Source organism: Schistocerca piceifrons, chromosome 5 (assembly GCF_021461385.2).
Source record: "Schistocerca piceifrons isolate TAMUIC-IGC-003096 chromosome 5, iqSchPice1.1, whole genome shotgun sequence".
In the NCBI taxonomy this organism is placed as follows: domain Eukaryota; kingdom Metazoa; phylum Arthropoda; class Insecta; order Orthoptera; family Acrididae; genus Schistocerca; species Schistocerca piceifrons.
Window position 1 is genome coordinate 245,376,439 of NC_060142.1, and position 13,099 is coordinate 245,389,537.

Below are 13,099 nucleotides of genomic sequence, written 5' to 3' on the forward strand. Positions count from 1 at the left end.
CACGTCCAGTGGATGCTGCGACTTCAGATACCAGTTGCCGTGCAGTACTTAGACGGTACCGTCGTGACCTAACAGCCGAATAAGGGTTCTCTCTTTCTAATGTTACACGTAGTCGGCCCCGTCGCAACACGTAGTCGGCCCCGTCGCCATAATCGAAAAACAACAGAATTGTTCACATTAAGCTATCGGGCCACATAATTTTGCGACTGTACTGTTTCTATTCTTCCCCTGGCCGTCCACCGCAGAGAGCCTCGTAGGCATCTTCTCTGTGCCATATTGCACAGCGATTGTGGATGTGGGATTACCCGGCAAACACTATACCGTTAGATAGGTGCCCTGCCGTCATCTGTGGTGTGGTTTTCCTTTGATCGGAATGCCATCTTCCGTGCAGGACACGATCGTACGGACATCTGTTGACAGACTGTATTATTATATCGTGAATTAAACACGAGACGGGGAAATAGTGAATTACTGCTTTAATTTTGGACACCAGTATAGTAGAACAAGCATTATACGATGAGATGTAATGTTATTTTGGAAAAGAAAACAAAAGCAAATATTTGCTTTTGAAAAGCAGTCAAAGCCGAACATGTCCAAATAGTTCGTGCATATGAGAACATTTTCATACTTAAATGTACTACTTATTGAAGCAATATTTTCATTGTCTATTTTATATACACCTATCTGTATTTTAGCATAGTAATATGTTGTTTCCATAGATGTATACATACGCCCGAAATAAGTTTTATGTTGATTTTGAAACATTATATTTAGTGGACATGTTCGTCCAGATATCGCGAAGTTTACCTATTGGCTAATTCATATTACAAGGCTGGAAGTGAATATATCCACGTACATTCAATGGTGATATGTAACCGTTGTGACAATTAGAAGAAACTGGTTTCCAATGCACGGTACAGAATCGAGTTTCTATGAACCTCTGCGTCTAGTAGAGCATTCATCACATCCCCAGCCAATTAGCTTCACGCTAATCTTTCGAGATGTACAGACTTTCCTTTCCTTTAAGATTTCATGTGTTGCAACTTTTTGAATACCACTTTTTTTCTACTAAGGTTGTGTGCTATCGTGGCCTAATTATACATTTTTGGAATCAATATATGTTTTTTCATCAAATAATTTCTAAATCATTAGAAATTTCCTGATGCTGTTTTCCTTTTGTGACGCAAAGTTGCACTTTCCATTGAGCACTTAACCACTCAACAGGTTCAAATCATTACGGAACTATTTTGAACGTTATTCACCGTCTTGCTATGCATGTTTCTTAGATCAGAAGGTAAGTGAACTGCTGACCGAGCTGACGGAACTGAAGTTCATCGTTTCATCTAAAGTGTGACTCGTTACGACTTTTATTTCTGAATTGTGCTAACCGAGCAGCCAAACCATGCTCATTGTACACAGCAGAGCTAAAAGCACTGTTGTTTGCACGTTTCTGATGTGTATTCGGATGTGCTACCAGCAGTCATATTCACGCAATTCCATTAACTATTTGCTACGCCCTTTATAAATACGTTACACAAAGTAACAATCTTCTGTTCTAAATCGTATTTTCTAAATAGTGCAGTCAGACCGCGTTACGATTTAAATTGATGGGTTTAAACTTTGTGTATGAGAGAGCGTTTCAATTTAGGACGACTTTAGATCTTACTTTTGTAGGAAATCCTACAAACCTAGACACAGAGCTTACAGTAAACTCACCAAACAACGAAATTGAAATGGATGACACAGTAGCTGTCAGTATAGAGTTGCTCAAGGACGTTGCCACGCACTCAATACAGCTGACAGACAGCAGCAACGATGGAACTTTGGACATGGCTCGCAAAATGCTCCGTGAATTAGTTAGCTCAAACAACCGTAATCGACCTTTACTTAGCAATGTCTACAGCATAACTCCACCAAGCAGACACGTTAATCGATATCGCGCACGGTACTCAAGAATAAAGCGTGTCAGGGTACACAACTGGAACATTGGGTTACCGCTATGTATTCGGATCACATCGTGGCTCGCGTAAAAACAAACAAGAAACTCTCTGCAGAAGAATTTAGTCCAAAAACACATCCTCCTAAAATTTATCTCAAGCAAACAGGGAATATATCGTACTGTCCCAAGGACTTCTGTTCTTAGTTTCAAATTCCTTGTCGAAAGGTGTGGGTAGATATGGAACTTGCAGACCGGATGCCACAATCCTCTGAGAAGTTTTACTTGTCTTTTGGTTTCCCAAATCAGTCTCACGACGACTGATTCTTACAATAGATAAAATAACAAAGATATAATTTACCCAGGATATACCTGTTAATTGGGCATCTATCTCCACGTAGAGAATGTAACTCTGAGAAAACTGTCTGAGAGATATCTGCCGCCCTGGATAAACTGTGGAAAGCAACTTGTCGGTATGCCAAACTGAAATATTGATATCGTGGCAGATACTGCACTAAATGCAAGAGATGTTGGTAAATTCGTGAACGATCCCATGAAATGAGGGTACCCGAAAGTTTTTTCATACGAGTATGACTACTGGAAACTATAATCACACACGGATCAATGACAGCTGTGACTGTGTGCTGCATGCTCCAGAACTTAATTCGCTGAATTCGTGGGGAGACACCGTGATGTATGTATTGGGGTCTACACTTATTTTTCCATTTTTCCAGCCATCTGAATTAGATAGATTTTCTTTTTAAGCACCCTGAGACAATAATGTTATAATAATAATCACCATTTAAGAGCTCGAGTATGGATGTTGTGCACAAGCGTCATCTCTTTCTGTCATTATGATTGGACTTTCCAACGAATTTACTGTTCTTTTCCAAATTTTTCCGTTGTCATTTCTTTACTTTCTACTTAATTTTCCCCTTTGTCCTTGCACAAATGCACCTTTGTTAACTAACGCGCTTCAGTGTCAAAATGTTCTCAATCCACTTCAGTGGACAACTTATTAAGGTCTCCTGAAATTTAGAGTTGTTTTTAGGATCATTTCCTGTTTCTTGTCCTGAAATTGATCCCTCTGTTAAAACGTAGCGTGTGAGGAAATACCTAGGTTTATCGTGGTTCAGTTACATCCACCGTCCTCGTCGCTATATGAGTCATAATCTAGAATTTCTGTAGAAAGCAGTACTGTAATATAGCTTGCAAGCGACTTTTGCCTTCAGTTACAATATCTAAAGAAAATCACCGTTTACGAGACCAGAAAATTTGGAATGGTTCTAGATCAGTTTTTGAGTAATGGTAAGTCAATCTTGGAAGACGCCCCTACATGCACATGGAGATGAGAAACTGCGACACGATTAGCATCTACGACTGAAACACTTGCTCAGTGTCCACTGTATCCAGATTATATCGAGAGAATATGACCTTCAAGCAGAGCCTTTGATTATACAGAACCTTACGACAAATCTTCATTACTTTACCCAGCGTATTTTTAGCGATGAATTTGAGATATTTATGTCACGCTGAGAAAAGCACGACAGTACGGTAATTATACAGAATCGGTATTTTTTGTGGTATAAATATCCAAACGACTAACCATATAATATCACGGCTTCAACTTAAAGAGTTAGGCACAATAAACCGTTCTTGTGTCTCTCATGACAGGAGAGTCTTCAATAAATATTACGAATGTACATTTACTGAAATAAAAATGTATCGTGATTGTGATTCTTAGTAAGTAGCCTGACAGGATGGGTATTCTAACACAGTTGCCTCATCATTGAATGACGTGGAAATCAATGAAATGAGCTCAAAAGAAGCTGAAATACAGGCTCAGTAGAATCTGGCAGTTGAAAACTGAGATAACTTTCCTGTAATGAATACTGCCTCGCGGCAAAATAGCTGCACTACCGGAAATACTAAGGCAGATAGAATCTACACAAATAATTATAATAACATACAGGATCTGGCAGGATGAATGGTCAGTATACAAGTAGATGATAGGAACGATCATTCGAAACAAACAACTCGGGCTCTAAAATGCATACTTTAAGAACTGCGAGCAATTCTCCATTAGAGGAGTGGTGTTTCAAGGTAGCGAAGATGAAAACTCACAGCTCTTAAGGATTCTCTTTATAGTCCACGTTTACTAAACTTCTTTTTTCTTTTGTTTTGATCCGTACTATCGCCTCTGAAAATACGGAAAGCCAAGAGCTTGCAATAGAAAAGATTTGTTTCACAGTTACGAAGATCAACTGCTCATAGATCTCAAGGTAGGCATTTTGGAGCGTGTATTTACTAGATTTTTTGCTTCGAATAATTGTTCCAGTTATGTCTCTCAATACTGACCATTCCTCCTGGGCAACCTAGTTCACCGAGTGAGTGGTTAGTACATGCATTCGGGAAGACGACGGCAAACCCGCGTCCGGCCATCGTGATTTAGGTTTTCCGTGATTTCCCTAAATCGCTTCAGGTAAATATCGGGATGGCTCCTGGTAAAGGGCACGGCCGAAGTCCTTCACCATATTTCCCCAGTCCCATGGGACCGATGACCTCCATGTTTCATCCCTCCCTCGAATCAACCAACCAACCAACACCTCGGATATCAGACTGTGTGCAACTGTTATTAATACATAGCAGAAGTGAACTGAGTCACGAAAATTTCCGAAATTTTAGCTCAAATTTTATTATATCTTTGGTGTAATAAAGTTAAAATCATAGTCTGTTTTCCAGAGAATGAAAACAGAGGTCGGTGATGCATTTATTAAATTGATGAGCCTAAACAAAAATTCAAAATCTATGGAGCCTCATTACAACGAATGTGTAAGACCAAACTAGCTTACGTTATGTACCTCATTCCGTGAACACATTATTTTTCGTCCACAAAAGCCATTACTGATCTTGAAAATTCACTTAAGTTTAAACCTACATGGAACACGCTAATATCCCCCAGCTTCGGTAAAAAAAGACATACACAGACATCGAAGTTTCTACCCCGAAGGGTCTTCCATGACGAGCAACAGATACGTCTCGCTTTATATCGTGTCTGCCTAGTGACTAGTTTATGCTTCAGTCCTCAACTGGGATTGCGATATCAAAACCTCGGATGCACAGATGAAGTTGATTTTTTCCAGTCAGTCTGACGGTAAACAAAGCATCGGAATGAGCTCAGACTGTAGACCGGATATGGTAGCTACTCCGAAATGTGCGCCACGTTGTCTTTAGCCAGTCGTAGAACAGTTACATACCGGGTGATCAAAAAATCAGTATAAATTTGAAAACTGAATAAATCACGGAATAATGTAGATAGAGAGGTACAAATTGACACACATGCTCGGAATGACATGCGGTTTTATTAGAACCAAAAAAATACAAACGTTCAAAAAATGCCCGACAGATGGCGCTTCATCTGATCGGAATAGCAATAATTAGCATAACAAAGTAAGACAAAGCAAAGATGATGTTCTTTACAGGAGATGCTCAATATGTCCACCATCATTCCTCAACAATAGCTGTAGTCGAGGAATAATGTTGTGAACAGCACTGTAAAGCATGTCCGGAGTTATGGTGAGTCATTGGCGTCTACATCTACATCTACATTTATACTCCGCAAGCCACCCAACGGTGTGTGGCGGAGGGCACTTTACGTGTCACTGTCATTACCTCCCTTTCCTGTTCCAGTTGCGTATGGTTCGCGGGAAGAACGACTGCCGGAAAGCCTCCGTGCGCGCTCGAATCTCTCTAATTTTACATTCGTGATCTCCTCGGAAGGTATGTTGTCTTTCAGCATCCCTAGAGATGTCGGTCGCTCACGATAGACTTGCGACTTCAGGTAACCCCAACGCCAATAACTGCAGGACTGAGGTCTGGTGGGGACCTGGGAGGCCAAGCATGATGAAAGTGACGGCTGAGCGCACGATCATCACCAAACGAGGCGCGCAAGAGATCTTCCACGCGTTTGCAATATGGGGTGTTTTTTTTTGTTCTAATAAAACCCCATGTCATTCCAAGCATGTGTGTCAATTTTTACCTCTCTATCTACATTATTCCGTGGTTTATGAAGTTTTCAAATTTATACTGACTTTTTGATCACCCGGTACATATGCTTGGGTGCTACTTAGTATATTTCGATTGCAGGATTTTCAGTTTTCGCTTTGTATTCGTGTCGAATTTCGATACATTGTTTTGAAGTTCGAAATAATTAAGGGATTAAACTGAGATTTAGGAATGCTTCCTTGTACTGGGCAACAATCCCAAAACCTTTAGTAAGGGGAAGGCAGATATGTTAAACATGCGGTGTTAATAATCGCAGAAGCTCACCCCCTAAAATAGCGTCGCTTTGAATGGCCTTTCATGAATTAAATGGCTATATTATGGTTAAAGAATTACCATAAAATGGTATTATTTGTGAACCTCTTTCGAAAAAATCCATTCAACCAACAATTTAATAGTTCAAATAAATTTTCAATAATTAGGACAACATTCGAACAGAACTGACGGCAGCTCGTAACGATACACTCGGTGTTATCTCTCAAACAGCTTGGTCGCATATTGGTTTCTGGGTCTTTTTTCTTTTATTTTCGTATACTTTCGGCGTTGTCAGTTTTCCCCATTAACAATGTATACCCTGCAGATAAAACACCGTTATGAGTACTAATCTTGCAGATCTATTCTTTTTGTATACTACAACTTGTAGTAAGTCGTCTTCCTATGATTGAAACAGTGAAGTTATTTTTATTTATTATAATGGGCTTTCACATTTCTCCTTGAGACAAGAGAGTCGTGGCACATACACTGACGGAAGAAAATAACAGCGCCAAGGAGGAGTTGTGCGACCTAAAACAAAGTTGGCAGGTGTGTTTCTACATCTGAAAGCTTTCGCGCCAGTCGCATAAGAGTGGTGCTAGAAGCGTTACTGTGAGGGTGCAAATCAGATTTGCTTTAAATACACGCTGTATTGGTCGTGAGCATTAGGTACCTTTGAGACGGGCGCGCTGAGTTAATGTTGGTCACGAATGCCTTTAAAGGCGACAAAGACACCGTTTCCAACAACTTAATGAGTTTGAATAATGTACAGTAGCAAGAAGACTGGGCTCGGAACGGCCGCGAGACACTACCGAGAGGGAAGACCTCCGTGTTTGGCGTAGGGCTCTGGCGCATCGTAATGTATCTGCAGCAGCAGTTTGAGCAGCAGTTTGCACCACAGTGGCCCAACGAACTGTTACAAATCGGTTACTTAAATAACAGCTCCGAGGCAGAGGCCCTGTAGCTTGCATACCATTGATACCAAACCACCAACATTTGCAACTTCAGTGGCGTCAAGCAGGTGCCAATAGGAGGGTAGGATGGAGGTGTTCTGTGTTTTCTAATGAAAACTGGTTGTGCGTCGGGGCCAGTGATGGCCGTGTGTTGGTTAGGAGGAGGCTGATGAGGTCTTGGAACAAGCCTGTCTGCATGCTAAATTCACTGGATCTAAACCTTGAGTTATGGTGTGGGGTACGTTGTTGTATGATAGCAGGAGCACTCTCGTGGTTATCTCACGCACACTGACTGCAGATTTCTACGGTAGTCAAGTTATTCGATCCGTTATGCTGCTTTTGTTGAACAACATTCCAGAGAGTGCTTTTCAACGGGATAATGCCCACCTACATACCGCTGTTGTAACCCAACATATGCTACAGAGAATAGTCATGTCACCTTGACCTGCTCTAGCACCATATCTGTCTCCAGACGAGAACATCATCCGACAATAATTCCAGCGTTATTCACAAAGAGCATTAACTGTGCCTATATTTGCCGGCCAAGTGCAAGAGGCATGGAACTCCATCCCACAAAATTGACATCCGGCGTCTGCACAACACAGTACATGCACGTCTGCATACTTGAATTCATCATTCTGTCGGTTACACTGGTTATTATTAATGTACGAGCATTCCACATTTGCAGTGGCTTATCTCGCCCTTATTATTAACATGTAATCTTACAACGTTAATAACTTCAGTATGTTAGGTAGACATTTGTCTTCTCGAAATTTCATTATTCTCCGTTAATTACTTTTAGATGTTATGGTTTTTTTCCGTCAGTGTATATCAAAGATAATTGCTGTTTACTACTAGACTGTCAATACGAAAATTGCATTTTGTTCTTAAGTTTTGCTATTAAGGATGAGTACCTGTCGAGCCGGTTGTATTTCAGAGTCTGAAAAATAAATACTTTTATGAAAGTAGCGAACTAATGAAGAAGTATTAGTTATTCTTAAAGAAAGATGATGTCCTAAATTTATATTTGTTAAGTGTTGCCTTTAGCAAAATCACGCTCGTAGAACTGCAATAGACGATTTTATCGTAGCCTTCCACTTTGAGTTGAAGTGTCAAGTATTCGTATCATGAGACCATTACAGAGATCTAACATATCTAGTGCTCAATACCAACCTCAGTGCTGAAAATCAAACACGTATGTTGCTTCACTGTGCGGCCAGATACCATAAATTTCTTTCCTCAGTCCAAAGTTTGTACTCTCGCTTCATTTCTCTACGCTTACACCATCGCGCTGCGACGTGTTACACGTCACACCAGAAGTGTCAGGAAATCGCGCACGAAGTTTTCATATAGGCTGCTTACGTCAGCATCCAAAGGACGAACAAATAAACAGACTGAGAAGCCAATTTCCCAAGTTGGAAATATCAGTAATAAAATTTATGCAATTATTACGAGAAGCTCCAAGTGGCTATATGTGTTCTGACATATTAATAATTCTAGTTCACTGAAAAGAATGATAACGTTGTAACTGCCATCGTAGATAGGACACACTTCACTGAAATATCGTAGAGCGGGATCGAAAGAAGTGGAAAGTTCTTTCTGGCCCGCAGGCCAGTTATTACCTGCACGTGCACTTCATCAGCTCTGTAACACTACATTTACAGTAGCGGTACCTTATATTCACATTCCACCGACATGAAGGTAAGAGTTTTTCGCTGGTGTTTGATGAGCCGCAACGTTATAACTATCTGCTTAATAGTATGATCCAACTTTGGAATACAGCAGTATCCTCAGTTTCATGGATTCTACCAGTCTTTTTTAGTTTTATGGGGGTATGTAGCAGCCAAAGTTTACGCTCAGTTCACTGCAGGCCCCCTAAATTACAGTCCGGTGGTCTGCGGGCGCAGAACAGGGATCTGATAGCATCCCATGTGTGTTTCATCCTACCGATAGCGTTCTATACGTGTTCCATCCGACTCAGATATGACAAATTTAGTGGCCCAGAGATAAGGTGAGTTCGCTATAGGACGATTCTGGTCTTGTGACAAGTGCAGATATCCTTCTGGTAGCATGCAGGTTATCCGAAATAACGCACGTACTCCGCAACTGTAATGGTCCCTTTGATAACTACCACAGGTACCGTGGAAGCCCAGGTGAATGTCTCGCAAATCATAATACTGCCCCATAGGCCTGCGTCAGTGAGATGATGCATGTTTCGAGCAGCTGTTCCCCTGGATGATGATGGTGTACTGGATACGTCCACCGAACTGGTGTAAGTAGAAACGTGGTTCTTCCTGCAAGGCGGCACGCTTCGACTGATCCGCTGCCCAATATAGATAATCCTGTGCCCACTGCAGTCGTAATTTATGACATCGTTAGGTCAAGATGGGACCCCAGTGTTCAGTATCGTGCGCTGAGCGTTGTCAAAATTTGTCGCAGATCATCCCCTATCATGCTTTACAGAGCGGGCAAGTATTCGACCTCCACTTTATATGATGGGAATTGGACGTCTAACATTTTACTGCCTAGTCGTGGTTTCACTGTCCTCATGACAGTAGCATGAACAGCCGATCAGGTTCATCGTTTCCGAGACGCTCTTTCCCACCCGCTTATATGAGTAGATTTCTCGTTTGCTGCCAATATTGTCGCTACTCCACTTACACACGTTACTTAAGTCAAGCGCCCGCAAGACGACAATGTGGCATTCAGTCTCAAGGCGCAGTGTGATAATAGTATTCCGGCTCATCAGTGTATATGATGCCATTATATTCCTTACTGTTGTACTTTCACTAGCAGAAACCTAGTTTTAATCAAACGTTTTCATTCAACATTTCTAGACATGCCTACGGTGTCTTCGGCACTTCCTGAATTGAATAAAAAATTATTGAAAAGGAAAAATCTCCCTAATGTTGTATAGAATATTGTGGCCTGATTGATAATATTCTACGAAAACGTAAAATGAATTAAATGGCACCATTTCTGTACGCTAGCAAACAGCAATCACTCCCTAGTTACAAAGCTCAGTGCAAAATTTCATGTATTCGAAACGTTTCAGACAATCTTGCCAACAAGTTAGAGACTCGCGACTAAGGACCTGCGTTTTATAACATCAATAACAGATCAAAAATTTTGTTCTGTTGTAAAATCAAATTGAAATTCTTGGCAGAGAGTAACGTATATAAAATTATATGAAGCAATGTGTAAAATTGTGTATTGTTCAGTCAGACATAGCTGTGTGAACTGGCCTACGTGAACATGAAAGAAGCTGGTGATTAAGGAAGAAAGATTCGACCTTTATTGATAATATTTTAGAAGAAAAAAAAATGGCTGTGAGCACTATGGGACTTAACATCTGAGGTCATCAGTTCCCTAGAACTTAGAACTAGTTAAACCTAACTAACCTAAGGACATCACACACATCCATTCCCGAGGCAGGATTCGAATCTGCGACCGTATCAGTCGCGCGGTTCCGGACTGAAGCACCTAGAACCGCTCGGCCACCACGGTCGGCTTAGAAGAAAGCCATTCGTATGTTTCAGAATGTGAAGTTTTACATTCTGTCAAAGACCCTACTGGAAATCAACGAACACATGACACAGAATACACTCTAGTATTAAATGATGAGACTGTTTTGTTAAATAACGTCTTTGTTGCAAATATTTGTCAAGCTGTATATTCATCTTATTTCTCATCATTTGCCAAGTTGTGGCTTGGTCTAACCCGTTTCAGTTCATGAAATTAATGTAACGTTTTCCTACGTAAACAATTTGTCATTTTTGTATCATCAGTACAAATAATATCTGTCACAGCCGCACATCATGTTTATCTGTGTTTGCAACATTCATTTGTCAGCTGAAGATTGTCTTAGAAGCCGAAATTAGGTTTGTGACCAAATAAATATAATTTTGCAGAACACTGGGAAGTATTTTCCTTTTTAATGCTGTTGTCATTTTCGGCTAGCTCCGACGGAAACTTCAGTCAATATGAATAAAATATTATTATACCCGAGAAGCTCCTATTGAAAGAAACTGATTCAGCAACTGCATATAACCACTCGGCGCTAATACTCCGAGAGGAAATGGCTAATGTAGAGAAAAGTTAATGGTCATTCCTGGCGTAAATGAAGCATGGCGTAGCGAAAATATTGCGACTACTGCACTAAAGCGGCAGCCTGACTGTATCCAGCGGCACTTTCTCCACCAGTGTGCGAGCGCAGTGCCCCTTCTTTTGCTACTTCCAGCAAAAATCCTTACATCTACGTGGCCAAGATAAACCACATTTCTTGGATCTTGAATTTTGTTCAGCCTGAAAAATTAATCAGATGCACCTAAATGATCCTTATGTCCGATGTGGTTGAATATCGAGATTTCCAGACGCCCCTTTAACGTTACCACATTAAGGTAGAAAGCATAGAGCAGATTGCAGACATCGCATGCACACATGTATGTAGAATCGCTGATAACTTCCATACATTCGGGAACTTCACAAGAGGAAGTTGTCATACCTCAGTGTCGGTGAGACATCAGGTGCTAGCAGGCGATTTAGTAATCAGTAGATGTGTAAAATACACTGCTTCGTCTCACTGCAACGACAATTGGGTGGTACTAGTATGTCACCGAATTCGGTAAAAGTAAAGCCATTAATGGCACAAAGATGTTCGCGTTCGTGTTACTTCCTAATACACAATGGATTATAAATCTAAAGGCCGTCCCAAATTAGAGATTCTGTAGGCTCGCAATGAGCTAGGGCGCACCGTTGGACTAATTCAGTGGACTGGCGTTCTCGGACGTCAGTTACGATATGAACAGGTACAAAATCCGCCGCTCCAAGCCACCAAACCGAGATTTAAAACGTGCCACGGCAGCCCGTCTAATTTTGTGTACACACGACGAATTATGCCTGATCACGAGACCATTTGACCACTTCGATCGCTTTTGTGTGACAGCCTTTAGAATACACTGACGGACAATAAATAGAAACACCAAGAAGGAGTTGTGCTACATAAATTAAAGTTGGTAGGCGTCTTTCTACATCTGAAACATGATGTTAACTCAGATTTTGTGCCAGTCGCATAAAAATGACGCTAGTATGAGGATGCTAATTATATTTGCTTTAAACACGCGTTGTAACTATCGTCAGTGTTAGTTACCTTTGAGATTGGTCGTTGTAAATTGATATTAGTCAATAATGCCTTTAAAGACGACAAAGACACGATTTTTAATACCTCATTGGGTCTGAACGAGGTCGTGTAATAGGGCTACAAGAAGTTGGATGTCCATTCTGTGATATTGCAGAATAACGTGGCAGGTATGTAGCCATTTTACATGGTTGCTGACAAAGGTGGTGTTAAGGATGTACGGTCACGAGAAGACGGGGACCCGGACGGCTACGTGGCACAACCGAGAGGGAAAACCATCAGATCCGGAGTATGGTTCTGGAGCATCGTACAGCACTTGCAGCAGCAGTCAATTGGTACCACAGTGACACAACGAACTGTTAAGAATCGGTTACTTAAAGGACACCTCCGAGCTAGACGCCCTTTAGCGTGCATCGCACTAAAGCTAAACCACTACCATATGCGACTTCAGTGGTTGTTGTGACGCTACAACGCAGTCCTTGCTATGAATTTTTTATCTTACTTAACACATGAAACTGTTTGTATAGATGTATTGTCTAGTGGAAATATGTATTGTAAATACTATGTTTAAATTATGTAATATTTAACACTGGCAAGCCAGGGCATATTTAGTTAACGTTGAAGTCAGAGAGATTGTTTCGTCGCGCCTCTGGGCGCGAGAGCGCGCCAGCGGATAGTAGTAGCAGTGACGCCGTACTCGGAGTAAGAAGCACAGTCGAGTGCTGCTAGTCCTAGCTGTGTTATATCTAACGGCTAGTG

General features: G+C 41.1%; 1 protein-coding gene across 1 annotated transcript in view; it reads left to right on the top strand.

Moving 5' to 3' along the window:
• The first annotated feature begins 8,898 nt into the window (after positions 1 to 8,898).
• Positions 8,899 to 13,099, top strand: part of LOC124798913 (thrombospondin type-1 domain-containing protein 4-like) — a 217,450-nt gene continuing 213,249 nt past the window's right edge. Inside the window, exon 1 of the mRNA XM_047262444.1 lies at positions 8,899 to 8,904. Coding sequence (XP_047118400.1) covers positions 8,899 to 8,904 — 6 coding nt within the window. The remainder of the gene's footprint in view (positions 8,905 to 13,099) is intronic.